The 24,755-nt window shown below is 42.4% G+C and overlaps 1 protein-coding gene across 13 annotated transcripts in view; it reads right to left on the reverse strand.

Moving 5' to 3' along the window:
* The window catches only part of KIF1B (kinesin family member 1B), a 172,048-nt gene that overhangs the window by 118,332 nt on the left and 28,961 nt on the right, over window positions 1–24,755 (reverse strand). For all 13 annotated transcript variants that reach the window (XM_024345258.3, XM_063790026.1, XM_024345208.3 and 10 more), the window contains 3 exon segments: window positions 7,823–7,899; window positions 5,476–5,655; window positions 2,221–2,286 (listed from right to left, as the gene is read on the reverse strand). In XM_024345258.3, the coding sequence (XP_024201026.1) occupies window positions 2,221–2,286; window positions 5,476–5,655; window positions 7,823–7,899 (323 nt within the window).

Genomic DNA, 24,755 nt, shown 5'->3' on the forward strand with positions numbered 1-24,755 from the left:
AAAGCATGTTAGAACATGATGAGTATGATGGAAAAAAGAAAATAGAATGGGGAAGAGAGCTCAGGATGTGGGGTAAAGGGCAAGATACAATATTAAATAAGGTGGTCAAGGTAAGCCTCACTGAGAGTGTGTGATTTATGCAGACTTGAAGAACGTGAGAAACTTAGTCAAAATGACATCCAAGTGAACAACATTTCAGGCAGGAGGAGAAGTAAATGTAGAGGCCTTGAAGCAGGAATGTTTCTGGTATGTTCTTGAAACAGCAAAAAAGGCAATATGGGTGGAGCAGAGTAAACAGGGAAGGAAGTAGAAGAGGCAGGTAGAGAGGTCCTGCAAATGTGGCAAGAAACCACAGTGTCAACTAGGAATCTATGCTCCACTCCAAGTTAAGCCTGGAAACTCTAATACAAAAGAAAAGGGCATCTTCTTTTATTACCTGTAAGCTCAAAAATTCTATCACCTGATTCAAAAAAGAATAACTATGGGACAAGCTATTCAGAAAATTCATTTTAACGCAAAATATGCTTAGGGCAGCACATTCTCTTTTTGGTGTATGACAGTCACAAGACAGAATTCCTTAGAATTTACATATTTATGCAACACCTTCTAGGTGAAGAAAAAACTCCAAAGCAATTAAATGAATTAACTAGGAATGAAATGCTGTAAGGCTACAGAGAATCAGAACAAATAGTGTTGTTTGTTCTGACATCAGACAAAAAGAAAAGAAAAAAAATCTCGAGATCGCTTAAAAGGCAGCCTATTTTTTCAAAACGGACTCATGGTAACAGAACACTTTAATAATTTCAGTTACTATGAAAGTGAATACCAAAAAAGGGTGTGGTGGGGGGGGGGTGAGAGAGAGAGGGAGGAAGAGAAAGAAACAGCAGCTTCTTCTTTTTATTTATTTATTATTTTCTTTTTTTTTGAGACAGACTCCAGGCTGGGGTGCACTGGCATGATCTCGGCTCACTGTAACCTCTGCCTCCTGGGTTCAAGCGATTCTCGTGCCTCAGCCTCCCGAGTAGCTGGGATTACAGGTGTGCACCACCACAGCCGGCTAATTTTTTGTGTTTTTAGTAGAGACGGGGTTTTGCCAGGTTGGCCACGCTGGTCTCAAACTCCTGGCCTCAAGTGATCCATTCGCCTCCCGAAGTGCTGGGATTACAGGTATGAGCCCCAAAACAGCTTCTTTAAGCACATACAAAACAGAGAGAATGTTTATCAAATAAGCAAATGTGTATAAAGTAATTCTATAGACTTCATGAAAGAGCCAGGGTAAACACAGGATGGATAATTACTTTCCAAGTTTATATAAGCAATTAAAAAAGTGGGAAAGGGGGAGATTTGATTATATATATTTAAAACCAATGCCTGTCAAAAACCATTATTAACAATATTAAAGGAGAAGAGTTCCCACAAATGAATCAGAAAGACATTGTGAACCCAAAATGTAAACAGGCATATGCATAATTTACAAGACGTTCAACCATACTAGTAATCAAAGAAATTCAAAATTTAAGTAAGAGAATACTTACATTATCAAATTAGCAAAGATTAAAAAATAGAAAAATGTTGGCAAGGGCACAATGGGTGCTTACACCCTCCTAGTGTGACTGAAAACTGTTACCCAGCATTACTTTCCAAAAAGGCATTTGGCAATTCAAATGTATTATTTAAAAACCAAGAAACATACAAAAGATAATAACTACAAATAAATGCACAGACTTATGAACAAAGATTTAATTGTGGCTGGGCTCAGTGATTCACACTGCAACCCCAGCATTTTCAGAGGTGGAGGAGGCAAGATTGCTTGAGCCCAAGAGTTCAACACCAACCTGGGCAACATAGGGAAACTCCATCTCTACAAAAATATCAATTATCTAGGGGTGGTGGTGGCACACACCTGTTGTCCCAGCTACTTGAGAAGCTGAGGGGGTAAGATCGCTTTGGCCCAGAAGGTCAAGGCTGCAGTGAGCTGTGATCACGCCACTGCACTCCAGGGCCTGGGCAACAGAGACCCTGTCCCCACCACGCACCCCCCAAAAAAAGATTAAAGCAGGACACTATTCATTATACCCAAAACCCAGAAATAGCCTGAAAGGACAAAAATGAAGGAATGGTGAAGTGATGTGTACCACAGTCATAATTTGGAGCCATTTAAGTGATGCTTGAGAGAATGGAAAACAAGGGCTTATGGTGTCAACCCACGGCTGTACTCACCTCTACAGAGTAAGACATTTCTTCATTACAGTTGTCATTGATTTTCTCAAAAAGTTCTTCACATAACTAGGGAAGTAGAACGAGAGAGGCATGAAGACCACAAATGAGAGGAGTACTAAGTCATCCACGCGTGCTCAATGAATTAGCCAGACGTCCTTTCTTGCTCCATCTCAAAATATATTATGTCATAAACATCAAGATACGATTAATGCTTTGAATAAAGTCAGTCATGCGCCTCATAACCATGATTCGGTCAACGATGGACTGCATATATGATAGTGATCCCCATAAGATTATAAGAAAGCTGGAAAATTCCTGTCACCTAGTGATATCTTGATGATCCTGACCCTGTGTAGGCCTAGGCTAATAAATGTGTGCCTTAGTTTTTAACAAAAAAGTTTAAATTTTTTTTCAAAAATTAAAAATTTGGGCTGGGCAAGGTGGCTCATGCCTGTAATCCCAGCACTTTGGGAGGACGAGGCAGGCAGATCACGAGGTCAGGAGATCGAGAACATCTTGGCCAACATGGTGAAACCGCATCTCTACTAAAAATACAAAAATAGTCCCAGCTATTCTGGAGGCTGAGGCAGGAGAATCGCTTGAACCCAGGAGGCGGAGGTTGCAGTGAGCCAAGATCATGCCACTGCATTCCAGCCTGGGCAAGAGGAGTGAAAGTCTAAAAAAAAAAAAAAAAATTTGGCCAGGTGCAGTGGCTCACGCCTGTAAATCTCAGCACTTTGGGAGGCCAAGGCAGGCAGATCACTTGAGGCCAAGAGTTCAAGACCAGCCTGGCCAACACTGTGAAACCCCGTCTCTACTAAAAATACAAAAATTAGCCAGACATGGTGGTACGTGCCTGTAGTCCCAGCTACTCAGGAGGCTAAGGCACAAGAATTAATTGAACCCAGGAGGCGGAGGTTGCAGTGAGCTGATACGGCGCCACTGTACTCCAGCCTGGGTGACAAAGCAAGACTCTGTCTCAAGAAAGAAAAAAAAAAATTAAAAAATACAAAAAAGCTTATAGAATAAAGATATGAAGAAAGAAAATATTTTTGTACAGCTGTACAAAGTGTGTGTGTGTGTGGTTTCTTTTTTTTTTTTTGAGACCAAGTTTCACTCTTGTTGCTCATGCTAGAGTGCAATGGCGCGATCTCAGCTCACTGCAACCTCCGTCTCCTGGGTTCAAGCGATTCTCCTGCCTCAGCCTCCCAAGTAGCTGGGATTACAAGCATGCGCCACCATGCCTGGCTCATTTTTTTGTATTTTTAGTAGACACGGGGTTTCACCATGTTGGTCAGGCTGGTCTCGAACTCCTGACCTCCAGTGATCCACCCGCCTTGGCCTCCCAAAGTGATGGGATTACAGACATGAGCCACCATGCTGGGGCTGTTTGTGTTTGAAACTAAAGGTTATTATAAAAGGATCAGAAAGTTTAAAAAATTTTAAAGTTTATAAAGTAAAAAAGTTATAGTAATTTAACTAAGGTTAATTATTGAAAGGAAACTGTTTTTAAAACTAAATTTAGTGTAGCCTAAGTGTGCAGCATTTATAAAGTCTACAATACTGCAAAGCAATGTCCTAGGCCTTCACATTTACTCACCACTTGCTCACTGACTCACCCAGAGCAACTTCCAGCCCTGCAAGCTCCAGTGTAAGAGCACTATGCAGGTGTGCCATTTTAAATCTTTTATATCATATTTTTAATGTACTTTTCTATGTTTAGATATACAAATACTTACCATCCTATTATAATTGCCTGTAGTATTCAGTACAGTAGCATGCTACACAAGTTTATAGCCTTGGAGCAACAGGCTATACAACGCAGTCTAGGTGTGGAGCAGTTTATACCTTCCAGGGTTTGTGTAAGTACACTCTATGATATCTGTACAATGACAAAAGCACCTAACGACTAATGATGCATTTCTCAAAATGTACCCCCACCCTTAAGTGATGCATGACTATAAAAGGAAAATTTTAAATACAATCTTCTCACTTAATCTTTTTTTTTTCTTAAGTTTTTAGGCCCCGCACAGTGGCTCATGCCTGTAATCCCAGTACTTCCGGAAGTCGAGGCAGGCAGATCATCCCAAGCCCAGGATGGAGCCCAGGTCCATTCGAGACCAGCCTGGACAACATGGTGAGACCCTGTCTCTTAAAAAAAAATTTTAAAGGCCGGGCGGATTGCCTGAGGTCAGGAGATCCAGACCAGGACCAACATGGTGAAACCCCGCCTCTACTAAAAATACAAAAATTAGCCAGGCATAGTGGTGGGTGCCTATTGTCCCAGCAACTCAGGAGGCTGAGGCAGGAGAATCACTTGAACCCAGGAGGCGGAGGTTGCAGTGAGCCAAGATGGCGCCATTGCACTCCAGCCTGGGCAACAGAGAGAGACTCCACCTCAAAAAAAAAAAAAAAATTTTTTTTTTTTAAATTTAAAAATGAGCTAGGTGTGGTGGCACATGGCTTTAGTCCCAGCTACTCTGGAGGCTAAGGCAGGAGGATCACTTGAGCCTGGGAGGTCAAGGCCTCAATGAGCCATGATCACACCACTGCACTCCAGCATGGGCAATAGAGTGAGACCCTGTCTCAAATAAATAAGTAAATAATGAAGTTCTTTTTAAATACTTATGTCTTTCACCATTAAATCCTAAGTGAAACGAATAATGAAAATAAAAATAAATAAATATCTATGTCAGAACTCTTCTTCATTCCCAAACAATAAAGGATCAAATCCAATAATACTAACTGTTCTAAAAAAAAAAAAAAAAAAAAAAGAGGGAGAATCTCAGAGTGTTTGAAGTTTAAAGTCATAGTATTAAATTAGGAAAATAAAATGAAAGTATCTCCGAATAAGGCTATCAAAAAAACCAAAAATAATCACATTCTTCAGAGGTAATCTATGCATGGAATTTGAAAAAAAATCAGATCAACAATATTCCCCCATCTCCAGGACTTATAACAGAGCTTTAACAAGCTGGTAACACTTTTCAAATGATAAAATAATATGGCATTGGATATATGGCAAAATCATTACAAAACACTGACTTTCCCACCTTTAATGACAGACATGTGTACATGTCAATCCTTCCCATTCAATTGTGAGCTCCTCTGAGGGAAAATAATGGGTTGTTCATCTTTGTGCCTGACATAAAACAATCCCCGCATAAATGTTCGCCAAATAAAAATAACTGTTAAAGCAATTTAAGACTAACACTAATAATGAAGAGAAGATTTTTGTTTTGTTTTGTTTTTCACCTGTGGAATGATGCCAGCCTGGCTTTCTTCTTGTTTACCCATCATTGTATAAGATTTTCCAGCACCAGTCTGCCCATAGGCAAAAATACAGACATTATATCCCTCAAAGGCGTGTAAGAGCATTTCCTTGCCAATGTCATTGTACACACGGTTTTGAGATGCAAAACAGGGATCTTCGGGCTGTAAAGAGTAAAAGGAGAAATAAATAACCTTTTATTAATATTTCTTCCTTTACTTACTTGATTGCTTCCATAATAAAAGTGTCTGGAATCAGAACAGTCACCTAAAATTCCCTACACATTTTTTAAGCCTCCTATACACAAGTTTACTTTTCTCATTAAATACACACACATGCACACACACACACTCACAAACACATGCACTGTTAGAGTCATCCAGGTCAGCCATACATAAAAATATCTATATAAAATTATCTGGCATGATTACATTTCACTTTCTATAACCTTAAAAGTATCACTCTTTCATTCACACAGCCAAGATTTTCTTAAGTGGAAAATGAGAATAAAAGACCAAAGGTCAAGTCCACATATAAAAATACTTCTTTGAACTCACTCCAGCTACTGGGACTATTTCTCAATAAACACAGCTTTCAGGAAACAGCATTTCCAATCCCGTTCTCAGTCCCTTCCCTTGACAATTAGGCTTTGTCAATAGTTTAAAACATCTATTCCCCAGGGCTGGGCACAGTGGCTCATGCCTGTAATCCCATCACTATGGGAGGCCAAGGCGGGCAGATCACTTGAGGATAGGAATTCGAGACCAGCCTGGCCAACACAGCGAAACCCCATCTCTACTAAAAATTAAAAAAATCAGCCGGGTGTGGTGGCACCCGCCTGTAATCCCAGATACTCAGGAGGCTGAAGCAGGAAAACTGCTTGAACCCAGGAGGTGTAGGTTGCAGTGAGCTGAGATCACGCCACTGCACTCCAGCCTAGGCAACAGAGCGAGACTCAGTCTTTAAAAAAAAAAAAAAAACAGGAAAAACAAAACCAAAAACATGTAACAAAGAGATGAGTGATGCAGAAGTAAACTCTATGAACAATCCCTAAGAAGCAGCAACATTTGGGGTTCCACACTGAGTAAGGGTACCAGGAAGGGCCCTACTCTGCATTTTCGTAATACTGGTAATCTTTTGTTTCCCTTGTGGATCTGCAGCCTCTTTCCTTTTTTTTTTTTTGAGACACAGTCACGTTCCATCACCCAGGCTGGAGTGCAGTGGTGCGATCTCGGCTCACTGCAACCTCCACCTCCCTGGGTTCAAGCGATTCACCTGCCTCAGCCTCCCAAGTAGCTGGGATTACAGGCACCCGCCACCAAGCCCACCTAATTTTTTTTTTTTTTTTTTGGAATTTTTAGTAGAGGCACGGTATCATCTTTCAAAATGTTCAGAACCCACATTGCTCTACTACAGTTAAAAAAAAAAATTGGCCAGGCACGGTGGCTCACTCCTTTAATCCCAACACTTTGAGAGGTCGAGGCAGGTGGATCAGGAGGTCACGAGTTCAAGATCAGCCTGGCCAAAAACAAACAAACAAACAAACAAAACAATTTCTCTGTGGTCATTCCAATCTTGCTAGCCATTCCCTCAAAATTCAACTTAAAATTAACAGTACCCTAAGCAATTTTAATTTGGCATTTCCAGCCAGGCACAGTGGCTCACACCTGTAATCCCAGCACTTTGGGAGGCAAACACAGGTGGATCACTTAAGGTCAGAAGCTCGAGACCAGCCTTGCCAACATGGTCAAATCCTGTCTCTACTAAAAATACAAAAATTAGCTGGGCATAGTGCCACGCGCCTGTAATCCCAGCTACTCAGGAGGCTGAGGCGGAAGAATCGCTTGAACCTCGGAGGCGGAGGTTGCAGTGAGCCAAGATGGCACCACTGTACTCCAGCCTGGGCGACAGAGTGAGACTCCGTCTCAGAAGAAAAATAATAATAATAATAATTATTATTATTATTTGGCATTTCCTAAGATCAATGGGCAATAATGTTGGTAATGAGGATCCTAAGATACTGATAAATAAATCCTCGAGAAATGTCTAAATCAGTATAAATTTAGTGTACATTCAGTATAAATTTGGTGTAAACTAAATATGTTCTGTATGTATATGTGTATATATTTATGTATATGTGTACATAAACTTTCCATCAGCCCAAATATTTTATGAATGAAAATACTATATCACTGTATCAAAGAATGAACTCATGCTACACAACACTTAAGAAGCAAAACTTGGATCTGCTCAGCTAAGAGAAAAGACAAATCGGCAAGGAAAGAGGAAAGGAGGCAGGAGCTGGCAGCGCTGTGGCATGAGGGTACTCACTGAGGTATGAGACCAGTAGGAATAGTCGAAGCTGAAGGACTTTGGAGCTTCCTTTGGATTCTTTGGGTTAATAATACCTAGAAGATAAAAATGTTTCATTTTATAAGTCACTCAATTACAAGTTCTTTAGTTAAACATGTTATTCTGTGTGTTCAAAACATCCCAATCAGTAAATTCATACCACTAAATCTGAATAGGGCAATCAAAAATTAATAGGCTGGGCTCAGTGGCTCATGCCTGTAATTTCAGCATTTTGAGAGTCCGAGCTGGGTGGATCACTAGAGGTCAGGAGTTCAAGACCACCCTGGGCAACATGGTGAAACCCTGTCTCTACAACAAATACAAAAAAAAAAAAAAAAACAACAACTAGCTGGGCATGGTGGTACATGCATGCAGTCCCAGCTACTTAGGAAGCTGAGGTCGGAGGATGGCTTGAGCCTGGAGGTTTGAGGATGTAGTTAGCTGTTATCGAGCCACTGCACCCCAGCCTATTTTGAGACCTGATCTCAAAAATGAATGAATGAATGAAAACAATCATAGTTTTAAGACGTAATTTATACATGGAACATGAAAAACCAGACCAACAGCATTAACTGCGTGTTACCAGTATTCAGAACAGACCCTGGTATAAAGTAGATGCTCAGCAAATATTCTGTGACAATGTTTATCCTCCTTAGGTAAGTTACCAGCCAAAATTTGGAAATGAACGACATTTCTATTTCTTTTCTTTTTGAAGACAGAGTCTTGCTCTATTCCCCAAGCTGGAGTGCAGTGGTGTGATCTCGGCTCACTGCAACCTCCTCCTCCCGGGTTCAAGAAATTCTCCTGCCTCAGCCTCCTGAGTAGCTGGGATTACTGGCACTCACCACTATGACCGGCTAATTTGTGTATTTTTAGTAGAGACAGGGTTTCACCATGTTGGCCAGGCTGGTCTCGAACTCCTGACCTCAGGTGATCTGCGCATCTCCGCCTCCCTAACTGCTGGGATTACAGGCGTGAGCCACTGCACCTGGCCCACATTACTATTTCAAGGCACCTGTTAAGCCCTGAAATACTGGAACACATCAGAAATGGAGCTGGGCGCGGTAGCTCACACTTGTAATCCCAGCACTTTGGGAGGCCAAGGCAGGTGTATCACTTGAGGTCAGGAATTCGAGACTAGCCTGGCGAACATGGTGAAACCCCATCTCTACCAAAAACACAAAAATTAGCCAGAAATAGTGGTGTGTGCCTATAATCCCAGCTACTGGGGAGGTTGAGGCAGGAGAATCACTTGAACCCGGGAGGCAGAGGTTGCACTGAGCTGATATTAATGCACTGCACTCCAGCCTGGGTGACAGAGTAAGACTTCATCTCAAGAAAAAAAAGAGAAATGAAAATTAGAAAGTTATTGAATGAATCCAACCACTATTTGAAAGAAGTTTTTTTTTTTTTTTTTTTTGAGACAGAGTCTCCCTCTGTCACCCTAGCTGAAGGGGAGTGGCACGATCTCGGCTCACTGCAAGCTCCACCTCCCAGGTTCACGCCATTCTCCTGCCTCAGCCTCCCGAGTAGCTAGGACTACAGGCGCCCGCCACCACGCCCAGCTAATTTTTTTGTATTTTTAGTAGAGACGGGGTTTCACCGTGTTAGCCAGGATGGTCTTGATCTCCTGACCTTGTGATCCGCCCGCCTCGGCCTCCCAAAGTGCTGGGATTACAAGCGTGAGCCACCGCGCCTGGCCATGAAAGCTCTTTTTAAAGATCTTACTATGTACTTCAGAAAAGCATTTGGTAATGAAGCATTCATTACAAATACAGTGTTATTTCTGAAATCTAAGGTTGACAAGTATGTAAATGATTAGTGTGTGTGTATTTATGTAATGTAGTATATAGTGGAATCACAGACTAAGTCATTTTGGAGTGTAATTAACTGCATGTTACCAGTATTCAGAAAAGACCCTGGTATAAAGTAGATGCTCAGTAAGTATTCTGTGATAATGTTTATCCATCCTAGGTAAGTTAGCAGCCAAAATTTGGAAATGAACCACATTACAGCAAAATTACTTTTTTGACTGAAATGCATGAAGTCTCACCACCCACATTAAAAGTGATTTATCATGTCATTAATCCAGTCACACTATATTTCAGGGACTGACTATGAATGCTTTAAAGCTTAATCTTTCTCCCTCACTCATACACACAAAGCTTTAGCTCCTCATATTTGAAATGAAACAGAATCTTTATGGCATGTGGTCATGAAATCTCCTCAAAGACTGGATATCTCAACCAATCTACTCCTTTGAGGCAAGGCCACATCCCAGGCTATCAGTGAGATCAGGATTAAAAAATAAATCTGTCTCGCACAGCTGTTTGCTCAGTACACAAATAGCAACAGTTGCTACGGTGCTTAGTTCTCTCTCTTGCTGGATTCCACTGGGTACAGCCACGCATTTATGTTCCAACCTCAAATGCTGACAGAGTATTAATAAAGCTCACACTGTACATAATCATGTGACAAGGAGACATGGTTCTAGAAGGAACATCTCTCCACATGCAAATGGTAATCCAAGCAAAGAAGTGTGCTTCTAACCAAAGAGGAATTAAATGCAAGATTTAAAAAACAGCCAACATTCACAGAACACTTACTCTGAGCCATAAGTACTTTCTGTCTACGAACCTTTTTTTTTCTGAGACAGGATCTAACTCTGAGGCCCAGACTGGAGTACAGTGGTACAACCACAATTCACTACAGACTCAACCTCCTGGGCTCCAGTGATCCTCCCACCTCAGCCTCTGGAGTAGATGGGACCACAGGTTCATGCCACTACACCCGGCTAATTATTTTTCTTTTTTGTAGAGATGGGAGTCTCACTATGTTGCCCAGGCTGGTCTCAAACTCCTGGGCTCAAGCCATCCTCATGCCTCAGCTTCCCAAAGTGCTGGGATTACAGGTGTGAGCCACCACACCAGACCTACTAACCTATTTGATGCTCCCAAGCACTCAATGAGCCAGATGTTTCATTACCCCCATTTTACAGATAGATAAACCATCACAGAGAGGTTAAATAAGTTATTCATGGCTCCAGAGCTAGCTAGTGGCAGATTCAGGATGCAATTTTGGAGAGTTTGGCTCCAGAGTTCACACTCTTAGCCAAGACACCATCATTTAAATGTTTATTCCCTATATGCAGCATTGTCAAGGCTAAAGGCAGGAAGGCATTTTCATGGAAATACATGTGCACACCTACATGTATGTGGCCACCCCACTAAAATCACACTGTAGGCATTGTTTAAAATTCTCTTTATTGGCCAGGCACAGTGGCTCACATCTGTAATCCCAGCACTTTGGAAGGCTGAGGTGGGCAGATCACCTGAGGTCAGGAGTTGCAGACCAGCCTGTCCAACATGGTGAAACCCCATCTCTGTTAAAAATATAAAAAATCAGTGCAGCGTGGTGGGGCACGCCTATAATCCCAGCTACTCGGGAGGCTAAGTAAGACAGGAGAATTGCTTGAACCCGAGAGGTGGAGGTTGCAGTGAGCCAAGATCACACCACTGTACTCCAGCCTGGGTACAAAAGAGCAAAACTCCATCTCAAAACAAAAAAAAACTGTCTTTATGACCTGGCTCGGTGACTCACACTTATAATCCCAGCACTTTGGGAAGCTCAGGCAGGAGGATCGCTGGAGTACAGGAATTTGAGACCAGCCTGGGCAACATGGTGAAATCTCATCTCCATAAAAAATACAAAAGTTAGCTAGGCATGGTGGTGTGTGCCTGCACTCCCAGCTACTCGGGGGGCTTAGGTAGGAAGATCACCTGAGCCCAGGGAGGTCCAGGCTGCAGTTAGCCAAGACTGTGCCACTGCACTCCATCCTGGATGACAGACTAAGACCCTGTCTCAAGTAACAACAACAACAACAACAACAAAAACCCCACAAAAACAAAGAACTTCTCATTTAAAAGTGGGAACTGATGGCTGGGCACGGTCACTCACGCCTGTAATCCCAGCACTTTGGGAGGCTGAGGGGGGTTGATCACTTGAGGTCAGGAGTTTGCGACCAGCCTGGCCAACATGGTGAAACCCCATCTCTACAAAAAATACAAAAGTTAGCGAGGCATGGTGGCACGCACCTGTAATCCCAGCTACTTGGGAGGCTGAGGTGGGAGAATTGCTTGAACCTGGGAGGCGGAGGTTGCAGTGAGCCGAGATTGCACCACTGCACTCCAGCCTGGGCAACAGAGCAAGATTCCATCTCAAAAATAAATAAATAAATAAATAAATATAAAAGTGGGAACTAGGAGGACTGTAGTTCCTAAAAGATCTAAAAGATGAATGACCACACAAACTCTACCAAGAAAACGGAAATAAGTGTCATATTGTGTGAGTCAGATTCTAGGTTTCGGTAGCTCAGCAATAAGAACAATGATGACACAAGGCATGCCCTCTGAGGTAGTCCTCACCGCTCAAAAACATGGTTATAATAAACACTCCTAGCCTCTAGAAAATCTGCTGTCAAAAAACTTTTAAGCCTCTGCACCATAAGACAGGGCCAAAAAATAAATGATAAAGCTTTTTTTTTTTTTTTGAGACGGAGTTTTGCTCTTGTTGCCCAGGCTGGAGTGCAATGGTAGGATCTCAGCTCACTGCAACCTCCGCCTCCTGGGTTCAAGTAATTCTCCTGCCTCAGCCTGCCACGTATCTAGGATTACAGGCATGCATCACCACACCTGGCTAATTTTGTATGTCTAGTAGAGACAGGGTTTCACCATGTTGGTCAGGCTGTTCTCAAACTCCTGACCTCAGGTTATCCACCCACCTAAGCCACCCAAAGTGCTGGGATTACAGGGGTGAGCCACCGCGCCCAGCCAATAAAGCTTTTAAGCCATATTTCACTCAGCCTTTTAGCTACCAATTCTACCAAGAATGACTGAAAGACTACTCAGATTTTATCGCTTTGTTCTCTTTTCCTTAGTAAAAAAAAAAAAAAAAGAAAGAAAGGAAAAACTACACCAATGAGTTAACTTCCTCAATTCACATGAAATCCTTTTCCTCTTCTTCAATATTCCTTTCTCCCAGACTTTTAAAGCTTCTGAAACTAATAGATTTTCCTAACTTATATCTTCAAAACCAAGCTGCTTTTATTTTATTTATTTATTTTTTTGAGACAGTCTAGCTCAGCTGCCCAGGCTGGAGTGCAGTGGCACGATCTCGGCTCACTGCAACCGCTGTCTCCTAGGTTCAAGTGATTCTCCTGTCTCAGCCTCCCGAGTAGCTAGGATTACAGGCACCCGCCATCACGCCTGGCTAATTTTTGTATTTTACTAGAGACAGGGTTTCACCATGTTGGCCAGGCTGGCCTTGAACAGGATCCTTACCTCAGGTGATCCACCCGCCTCGGCATCCCAAATTGCTAGGATTACACGTGTGAGCCACTGCACCTGCCCCCAAGCTGCTTTTAAAATAACTGCTTCTATCAACAACTAATCCATTTGTTTTCCCCAGACAGCGTCACGGTCTGTCACCCAGGCTGGAGTACAGTGGCTCAATCATGGCTTACTGCAGCCTGCAACTCCTGGGCTCAAGTGAACCTCTCACCTCTGCCTCCCAAGTAATTGGGCCTATAGGTGTGCACTACCATGCCAAGCCAAATTTTAATTTTTTTTGCAGAGATGGGGCTTTGCCATGTTGCCTAGGCTGGACTGAGACTCTTGGCTCAAGCAATCCTCTTTCCTTGCCCTCCCAAAGTCATGAGCTACCATGCCTGGCTTAATATTCTAAACATATGAAAGAACAATTTAAAAATACTGTATTTACAAAAATTAGCTGGGCGTGGTGGCGGGCACCTGTAACCCCAGCTACTTGAGAGGCTGAGGCAAGAGATCTGCTTGAAACCAGAAGGCAGAGGTTGCAATGACCTGAGATTGCACCACTGCACCCTAGCCTGGGCAACAGAACGAGGCTCCGTTTCAAAAAAAAAAAAAAGTTAAGAAATACTGTATTTAGGTGTTTTTTACGACCTTGGGTATGACTGCACGTCTGTGTCCTCTCTAAAATTGAGGTAATACCTAGTTTACAGAATTAAAGGAGTGAAACACTTACACATATGTTAATTTTTCTTAAATAGGTATTTTACCTTGTTTTAAACTCTCAATATTCAGTAGGTATGATAATATTCCATTTGATCTTTAAACCAAGGTAAGAAAAACACACCAGGCCCAGGTTCAGTGGCTCATGCCTGTAATCTCAACACTTTAGGAGGCCAAGGTGGGAGGATCATCTGAGCCTACGTGTTCGAGACTAGCCTGGGCAACATAGTGAGACCCCATCTCCACAAAAAATAAAAAGCAACAACAAAAAAAGAAAAGTTCACTAACTGATAAACTAAAGCACAATGTAAGAATTCTGTTTCTTTTCTCTTTTAGAGACAGGGTCTTGCTCTGTCGCCCTAGGCTGGAGTGCAGTGGTGAGATTACAGCTCACGCATCCTCAGCCTCCTGGGCTCAAGTGATCCTCCCACCTCAGCCTCCTGAGTAACTGGGACCACAGGCACGTGCCACCATGCACGGCTAATTTGTTTATTTTTTTGTAGAGACAGGGTCTCCCTAGGTTGCTCCAGCTGGTCTCGAACTCCTGGGCTGAAGCAATTCTCCTGTTTTGGCCTCCCAAAGTGCTAGGATTACAAGTGTGGGCCACCGGACCCAGCCAAGAGCCTATTTCTTGCCAACAGTCAAAGTACGACATTCAAGTCCTTACTTAAATGTGTCAACAAATCTCTGATGCTCCCCCAACATCATATATCCTGAAAGTGCTTGGACCATGTCTTATGGATCCTCTATACTGCCCTATACCAAGGACTCAAATGAATGCCCTCCATGTGTCATGTACAACTCTGATTAAATTCCATTTTCAAGAGCATAAAAAGAAAAACAGTGTATAGCTGTGCAATATATACATAAAATACCAGTAGATTTTACTAACATTCACAGCAAAAAAAAGAGGATTGTACTACTGAAAGACTGGGCATAATTAACACAGTAGTTCTTGTATCAAGGTCAACTGAGCTAAAATAGTGTGTTGGACTTCTAATTTGTTTCACAGAAAGCATGCACATAAAAACAGAATTACAGTAATTAAGGAACACATTCAACATATAAACCATATTTTCACCCACAAGCTGTTACGAATTTAGTACCCACCCCCAGGGTCACATGGAATCAGCATGTAGGCTTTGTCTAGGACAAGTCGCCACTTTTCCTGCAAAGAATGGACTCCAGGAATATTTTTGAGGACTAGAGTCAGAAAATAACTCTTTTAAAAGTATTATAGACTTCATATTGTTTTACTTCCTATAATCCACCTTTTCAAGCTGCTTTTCAAGGCCTCTTTTACAGCTTCTGTGCCTGAGGTCTTTTCTTCAATCTAGGTTGCTCTGGACACACAGCATACTCCAGACCTGGACCCTACAAGCAACATTCCACAGATGATCTGGGAGCCATCTTTGGCTTTTTTCTTTCATCCTCCACATCTAATGTATCCTATCAGTTCTACTTTCCAAATATGGCTTCTCCCCACCACCATCGTGACCACCCTGGTTCAACCACCACTTCTCTCACTTGGATGACTGTAATAACTCCAGTTATTACCAGATGACAGAACACATCAACCACTGCAGCATGTTTGCGAACTGTGCTCTCCATTTGTATAACATAAAGACTCCCATGAGAACGACATCTTTCATCATCAGAAATCCATGAGTCCCAGTATCTGGTGTTGCAGGGGCAGCGAGAGAGATGGGTCCATTCATACATCAAAAGATTATGTCAGCTGAGCACAGTGGCTCACACTTGTAATCTCAGCACTTTGGGAGGCTGAGGTAGGAGGATCACTTGAGCCCAGGAGTTTGAGACCAGCCTGGGCAACATAATGAGGTCTTATCTCTACTAAAAATACAAAAAATTAGCCAAGTATGGTAGCGTGCGCCTGTAGTCCCAGTTATTCAGGAAGCTGAGGCAGAAAGATCATTTGCACCCAGGAAGTTGAAGCTACAGTGAGCCGTTACTGCACCACCACACTCCATCCAGCCTGGGCAACATAACGAGACCCTGTCTCAACAACAACAACAACAACAACAAAATTGACCCAATATTCAATGATCAAAAGGTAAAGTGACCTTAAAAATATTTCTAGAAGACATTTTCAAAGATTTTACCGATGAAGTAGAATGCTGTAGAGCAGGGGGCCCCACCCCTGGGCCAGAGACCGGTACTGTCCATGGCCTATTAGGAACCAGGCCACACAGGAGGAGGTGAGCAACAGGCGAGCATCTGTCAGATCAGTGGCGGCATCAGATTCTCATACCAGCATGAATCCTATTGTGAACTGCACATGTGAGGGATCTAGGTTGCCCGCTCCTTATGAGAATCTAACTAATGTCTGATGATCTGAGATGGAACGGTTTCATCCCGAAACCATACACTTCCACCCCCGTCTGTGGAAAAATTATCTTCCACAAAACCGGTCCCTGGTGCCAAAAAGGTTGGGGACCACTGCTGTAGAGGCTTTAATGTGATCCCACTCTAAGTATCTAACATTACCCAAGGTCTATCTATAAGCATGTAATAAACTCTGTAAGCCTTAATTTTTAATTTTCTTATCTGTAATATGGGCATATTAATAATAGTGCCTAACTATACAGAACTGTCATTTAATTCTCACATTTTGGCTCAAGGCCTAGCATAAAGTAAATGTTCAAAATATTCTTTCATTTAACAAATACTTGCATGTCTACCATGACCTATAGATACCTAGTGAAAACAAGTCCCTGCCTACATGGAGCTTACATTCTAATGACAGCATCAGACAATTAACTAATACAAATAGCATAATGTTGGAAAGAAAAATAAAGCCGGGTTAGGAGATAAAAGATCACAGTGAAAGTGGTAGAAGTGGCTATTTTAGATAAAAGCAAACAAGCTGCCACCTCTGAGGAGATATTTGAGCAGGAATCTGAATGAAGTTTAAGGAACAGCAAGACCAGCAGTGTAGCCAGGTGGGCAAACGATGATCAAATGTGAAATCAGATAGCCAGCCAGAGGCCAAATTCTGTGAGGCTGTGTGGCCAAAGTGAGGATTTTTAGTTTTATTCTAAAAGTGATAAGGACTGGTCGCAGTGGTTCACACCTGTGAACCTCCCTAGCACTTTGGGAGGCCTAGGTGGACATATTGCTTGAGCTCAGGAGTTCGATACCAGCCTGGCCAACATGGCAAAACCCTGTCTCTACTAAAAATACAAAAATTAGCTGGGTGTGGTAGCACGCACCTGTAGTCCCAGCTATTTGGGAGGCTGAGACACGAGAATAGCTTGAACCTGGGAGGCAGAGGCTGCAAGTGGGACTAGATCATGCCACTGCACTCCAGCCTGGGCGACAGAGGCTCTGACTCTGACTACAAAAAAAATTTTAAATTACCATTACTTAAAATGAAATAAATGTGACAGGAAACCAGTGAAGAATTTTAAGCAGAGGGGTGACATGATCTGATTGCAAAGGGGTGACATAATCTGATTTATATTTCTTTTTTTTCTTTGAGACAGAGTCTCACTCTGTCGCCCAGCAGGCTAGAGTGCAGTGGCACGATCTCAGCTCACTGCAAACTTCGCCTCCCAGGTTCAAGCGATCCTCCTGCCTCGGCTTCCTGAGTAGCTGGGACTATGGGCGTGCACCACCATGCCCGGCTAATTTCTGTATTTTTAGTAGAGACGGGGTTTCACCACGTTGGCCAGGCTGGTCTCCAACTCTTGACCTCGTGATCCGCCCACCTCGGCCTCCCAAAGTGCTGGGATTACAGGCGTGAGCCACCACACCCAGCCCTGATGTATATTTCTAAAATATGACTGGCTACTGCATGGAAACAAGGGCAAAAGCAGAGAGACAGGAGGCTATTGCAGTACTTATCTTGACTAGAGTAGAAATGGCAAAAGGTAACTGATTCAGGATATATTGTGAAGGCAAAGATGGCAAGACTTACTGATTGATATATGTGGCCTATGAGAAAAACGGAGAAGGTAAGAATGACTCCAATATTTTTGGTCTAGGCAACTAAAAGAATTGATAAAAATAAAGGAGGAGCCACTCTGGGTGGTCAGGAAGGGAAAAAACAATAGTTATGTTTAGGACATGTTGAGTTTGAGATGCTTCTGTGGACTTCAAGTAGAGTTCAGTTGGCAGCTGGGTAGCCAAGTCTATACTTCTAGAGAGAGGTCCAGGCTACAGAAGTGAATCTGGGAGTTATCACCATCTCAATGACATTTAAGCCCCCAGAACTAGAAGAAATCATCTAGGGCGTCTCTCTTTTCTGGAGAGAGAGATCTGAGGACAAAAGCCTGGTGGACTTTTAACCTAAGGAGGTAAAGAATAACCAACCTGGGAGGAAGGAAGGCAATTAGGAGAGTATGGGGTACTAAGAGCCAAGAAAATGAACTGTTTGAAGTAGTCAGTCACGTTATATTCCCTACCTTTATTACAATGATTATCATCATAACCACTTACAGGACTCTCTAGAAGAATGAGTTCAGGCTATCTCCTGATTTCCCCAATAACTTGCTCTGCTCACTCTCACCTCCGGGCCTTGCCTCTTGGTTACCATCCAAATCCCATGTGGTTTCAAGGCTGTTTTCCTAAATTTTCCTTCATAAATCTAAAAGGCAGCTTTAGCATCTAAGACCTAAATGTATTTTTTTCCAAGTCCAAAGGAAAAATGATCCTTCCTTTATCCTCTCCATACAACTTTTGTATCTTTTCCCTTTTGTCTTCAGGTTTTTTATTTCTAATGGTGTAGCCAACACTAACCTTAGGAGAGCTGGAGAAGGGCAGGACACTACAATTTCCATAAAGGCTGACTTGAAGACTTTTATCCAAGATAAACGTAAATGCTATCAAAATGACTATCACAAAATGTTTCAAAGGTCTTAGTTTACTGATGAACCACAAGTGACCATCTTCTCTTTCTTGAAGAAGCTTCAAGTTAAGACTTAAGACAGTCTACTAAATTCCCTAATTTTACCCCCTTTTCTCCCTGCCTTATTCACAACTTTGCTACTTTAGCATAAAGATGCAGAAATAACACTTTAATTACTGAGCCCTAGAAAATAAGGCAGTCAAAACAAGATTAGTATTTAAACGCCTTTTAATTCCCCAGAATAAATTTATCTAATATCTCAGTGTCTAGTAATTACACTGTTGTTGGCAAACTACTAAAGATTTTGCCTGCAACTATAATTAATGTTATCTGTGTGGCAACACTGTAACTTTATATTAACTTTAGTAACCAAGCACGTTTAGGGCTTGTTAAAAATCCCAGTGACATCTTCAGCACAATCTTCCGCTCTAAAAGCCTCCTAGAGCAACAATTAAGAAAAATGGCGGCCGGGCGCGGTGGCTCATGCCTGTAATCCCAGTCCTTTGGGAGGCCGAGGCGGGCGGATCACGAAGTCAGGAGATTGAGACCATCCTGGCTAAAACAGTGAAACCCCGTCTCTACTAAAAATACAAAAAATTAGCCGGGCGTGGTGGTGGGCGCCTGTAGTCCCAGCTACTCGGGAGGCCGAGGCAGGAGAATGGCGTGAACCCGGGAGGCGGAGCTTGCAGTGAGCGGAGATCACGCCACTGCACTCCAGCCTGGGCGACAGAGCAAGACTCCGTCTCAAAAAAAAAAAAAAAAAAAAGGAGGGCCGGGCGCGGTGGCTCAGGCCTGTAATCCCAGCACTTTGGGAGGCTGAAGCGGGCAGATCACCTGAGGTCAGAAGTTCGAGACCAGCCTCAACATGGGGAAACCCTGTCTCTACTAAAAATACAAAAATTAGCCGGGCGTAGTAGTGCATGCCTGTAATCTCAGCTACTCGGTAGGCTGAGGCAGGAGAATTGCTTGAACCTGGGAGGCGGAGGTTGCGGTGAGCCGAGATCGGGCCATTGCACTCCAGCCTGGGCAACAAGAGCGAAACTCCATCTCAAAAAAAAAAAAAAAAAAGAAAAGAAAAAAAAGAAAAATGGCACACAATAAAAATATTTTATACACTGCTTATATTTTAAAACCATAAAACCAAAACCCACAGGCAACTCGCTCCCCTCCTCACAATATAGAAACACAGTAAAACCTATTGCCATAAAGATTTGAGCAAAAGATCTATAATCATAAAGTTCCTTAATCATTTACAACAAATTTAGTTTCCCATTTTTTTATAAAACAGGGATAAATGTACTATACATATTCACTGTATACTTGATCCCAGAGTATTAAAAAACAAATATACAATAGGAAAATAGGAAAAAAATTATAACTCTTCTATAAAACATGTTACTTAGCATACACATTGAATAAACAATCAATTAACAATTCTGCTCTTCCTAAGCAAATTTTGAATGATTCTAAAGAGATATGATTTGCAAGGCCTAGATTTCACTCAACCTAAAATGCCCAAAGACATGTAAACTGATAATCATCTGCCCCTTACCCCCAGCTTTTTCCTCATAATTTCCCTCCATCAAGAAAATAAATCAAAATAAATTTTAATCTAAGTTAAATTCAAATTAAGCATAGACATTCAGCATTACTGCACAGAATAGTAAAACTTAATAAATATTGTGAGAGGTGATATGCTCTCCAATAGTAAGGGTTCTGGAGACAGCCCAACTTCATTTTCTACTTCCCTCAATTAATAGATATGTGAGCCCAGGCAAGACAGCCAATAATACCTCTTTGTATCAATTCCTTCATCTGTGAAATGGGGAAAGAGTACCTGCCATATAATTATTGCAAGGATTCAGTAAGTTAAAATCTGCCTAATTGTGCCTGGCACAACTTAAGTGTTTGTTGTTTTTAATTACTAATTATGGTATTTTTCCCCCACTAAAAGGCAATTGTTTTTTGAGACGCAGTCTTGTTCTGTCACCCAGGCTGGAGTGCAGTGGCACGAACTTGGCTCACTGCAACCTCTGCCTCCCAGGTTTAAGCGTTCTTCCCACCTCAGCCTCCTGAGTAGCTAGGATCACAGGCATGTGCCACCAGGCCCAGCTAATTTTTTTGTATTTTTAGTAGAGACGGGGTTTCACCATGTTGGCCAGTCTGGTCTCGAACTCCTGAGCTCAAGTGATTCACCTGCCTCGGCCTCCCAAAGTGCAGGGATTACAGGCGTGAGCCACCACACCTGGCCTAAAAGGAATTGTAAAATCTCCCATTTTGCCTCCTCAAGTTTATTCACAGCTAAAGGAACATGTGTCAGTAACAGACCGGAACAATGTGGTGCGGAAAGACTAAGTGTAGTTAAATCATTTCCTCACTGTGTTGCTTCTGATACTTCCGGCCCCACAGTTTTCTGGTAAGCCAAAACCAAAAGGGCTTCTCAGACATGACCTACCTTTCCCTGCCATCCTTCTCAATTACAAGTCATGCACCACATAACGACCTGTCCATCAGCGGGCTGCATACATGAAGGTCCACATATATGAGTGGTCCCATAAGATTATATTAATAGGCTGGGCGCAGTGGCTCACGCCTGTAATCCCAGCACTTTGGGAGGCTGAGGCGGGCAGATCAGGAGGTCAGGAGTTTGAGACCAGCCTGGCCAACATGGTGAAACCCTGTCACTACTAAAAATACAAAAATTAGCTGGGCATGGTGGTGGGCACCTGTAATCCCAGCTACTTGGGAGGCTTAGGCAGGAGAATTGTTTGAACCCAGGAGGCGGAGGTTGCAGCGAGCCAAGATTGCACAATTGCACTCCAGCCTGGGTGACAGGGCAAGACTCCGTCTAAAAAAAAGATTATATTAATAATATCGTATTGTTACTATCATATTTGTACCCTTTCTATGGTTAGATATGTTTAGATCCACAAATACCACCAATGTCTTACAATTTCCTACAGTATTCAGTACAGTAACATGCCATTCAGGTTTACAGCCTAGGAGCAACAGGCTATACCACAGAGCCTACGTATGGAGTAGGCTACACCCTGTAGGTTTGTGTAAGTACACTCTATGCTGTTTGCACAACAAAATCACCTACCGACACATTTCTCAACGCATGAGTGTATTTAGACGCCCTTTCTCGGTGCTCTCCTAATAGTCATCACATTGCTTTGATTATTTATCTCTATCTAAGACAATACTAAAATCTCTCTGAAAGCTTTGACACCTAGGCTTGCTGAATAACAAAAACCTAATTTCCTATAGGTGCTCTCAAAAACCTAACTTCGTATTTCTTATTCTTATCACCTGTATGTATGTACAAGGCATTCATCCCTAAACACCACAACTAAGAACAGCTTTCACCTATACAATGCACATTCCTTGATAAACAGGTACTACCGAAAACTGAACTATGAATGCCCACTTTGTCTGACATAGAGACAGAAGTAGCATCCCTTTCACGGTCTTGTGAACTGCATTCCAGACTTTGCTAGCTGCCATTACACCACTTCACACTTCACTAGGCAACTACCAAAAGCAATCACCACCACGATATTGGCTAGACTTTTAAAAATGAACTCCAAAACACCTCTTGAGAGTTGCAAAGAAGGCATTAAAAAAAAAATTGGGCATGGTTGCTTTCTCCTATGAGACACCAACAAATGCATATATAAAGGCAGCACAAAGTTTACTTTGGATTTTAATTATGACAATCTCAAAGACTACAACAACAACATGCAAAGCACAAAGAAAGAGGACGTTTCCACCAAGATGATTTTTTCCAGTACTTCTCTTAGCCATTTTGATGTGAAAAATATTTATTTAGGTAAAGAAGCTTATTAAATTATATCATGTAATAAAAAGAAACTCCGAATACACAATAGCAAAAACTGCCTCCAACTTAGTGATAGGTTCAATTATTTCTGCCTTTAAACTTATATTCCCACTGAAAATTTAGACACTAAAACTAACCACAGGCTTGGCATGGTGGCTCATGCGTGTAATCCTAGCACTTTGGGAGGCTGAGGCAGGAGGATCCCTTCAGCCCAGGAGTTCAAGACCAGCCTGGGCAATATAGTGAGACTCCATCGCTCCAAAAAAATTAAAAATTAGCTGGGTGTGGTGGCTGTAGCCCCAGCTACTAGGGGAGTGAGGTAGGCGGATCACTTGGCCCCAGGAGGTTGAGGCTGCAGTGGGTCATGATTGTGCCACTGCATTCAGTCTGCGCAACAGAGCAAGACCTCGTCTCACACACACACACACAACTAACCACAAGAACAACTTACATAATTTTTAAAATAGTATGCTATATAGTATACATGATTTCATTTGATCCTCACAACCTGAGACAGCAGACTGGGAAGGCATCAGCAATATTTCCACTCAATAAATGAAGAACCTAAGGCTCAAGTGTCTGATAACAGAGGATGAATATAAATGAAGTATGGTTCATAAATAGAATAGAATATTAAGCAGCTACTGAAATCATGTTCTTGAGGAATATTTAAGAAATGAGGGCCAGGTGTGGTGGTTCACACTTGTAATACCAGCATTTTAGGAGGCCAAGGTAGGAGGATTACTTGGGGCCAGGAATTCAAGACCAGCCTGGGCAACAAAGTGAGAACCCTGTCTCTACCAAAAAAAAAAAAAAAAAAATGAACTACCCATAAATTCTTAAATCCATTCAATCCATTTTTATATTGATTTTTCATGTTATTGAAAGTAATGGATATATCACAAGAAGAAAACAATATTTAAGGTAATTTCCATAACATCTTCTAGCCATCCAACTCTATGCAATCCCCTTTCTGCACTCTGAGTGCTATTTACGATGGCACTTCTAGATCACTATGGAATTAAAAATGGTTCAGGCCGGGTATGGTGGCTCATGGCTTTAATCCTAGCACTTTGGGAGGACAAGACAGGCAGATTACTTGAGGTCAGGAGTTTGAGACCAGACTGGCCAACATGGTGAAACCCCACCTCTACTAAACATACAAAATTAGCCAGGTATGGTGGCACCCACCTGTAGTCCCAGCTACTTGGGAGGGTGAGGCAGGAGAATCACTTGAACCTGGGAGGCAGAGGTTGCAGTGAGCTCAGATCGCACCACTGCACTCCAGCCTGGGCAACAAAGTGAGACTCCGCCTCATAAATAAATAAATAAGGTTTGGCAGGGTGTGGTGGCTCACGCCTATAATCCCAGCACTTTGGGAGGCTGAGGCGGGCGGATCACGAGGTCAGGAGTTCAAGACCAGCCTGGCCAATATGGGGAAACCCTGTCTCTGCCAAAAATACAAAAATTAGCAGCTGGGCATGGTGGCTTATGCCTGTAATCCCAACACTTTGGGAGGCCGAGGCGGGCCGATCACGAGGTCAGGAGACCAAGACCATCTTGGCTAACACGGTGAAACCCCATCTCTACTAAAAATACAAAAAAATTAGCCAGGCATGGTGGCGGGCGCTCGTAGTCCCAGCTACTCGGGAGGCTGAGGCAGGAGAATGGCATGAACCCAGAAGGCAGAGCTTGCAGTGAGCCAAGATTGCGCCACTGCACTCCAGCCTGGGTGACAGAGCAAGACTCCATCTCAAAAAAAAATTAGCCAGGCATGGTGGTGGGCGCCTGTAGTCTTCGCTACTCAGGAGTCTGAGGCAGGAGAATCCCTTGAAGCCGGGAGGCAGAGGTTGCAGTGAGCCGAGACTGTGCCACTGCACTCCAGCCTGGGCTACAGAGCAAGACTCCGTCTCAAAAAAATAATAATAATAAAATAAAATAAAAAATAAAAATGAAAAAGGTTCAATATCTAGGAACACATTTGTGTTCCAACGTTGGTCCTGAATATTAAAGCATATAATTACACTTTTAAAAAAACCAACAAAACTAGTTGTAATATACCCATATTACAAAATTTCAAAAGTTGTATAGAAAAATAGTAACATTAAAAATATTAGAAAATAATTTGTTCAGCAGCAATAGAATAGAAAA

Source organism: Pan troglodytes, chromosome 1 (genome assembly GCF_028858775.2).
Source record: "Pan troglodytes isolate AG18354 chromosome 1, NHGRI_mPanTro3-v2.0_pri, whole genome shotgun sequence".
In the NCBI taxonomy this organism is placed as follows: Eukaryota; Metazoa; Chordata; class Mammalia; order Primates; family Hominidae; genus Pan; species Pan troglodytes.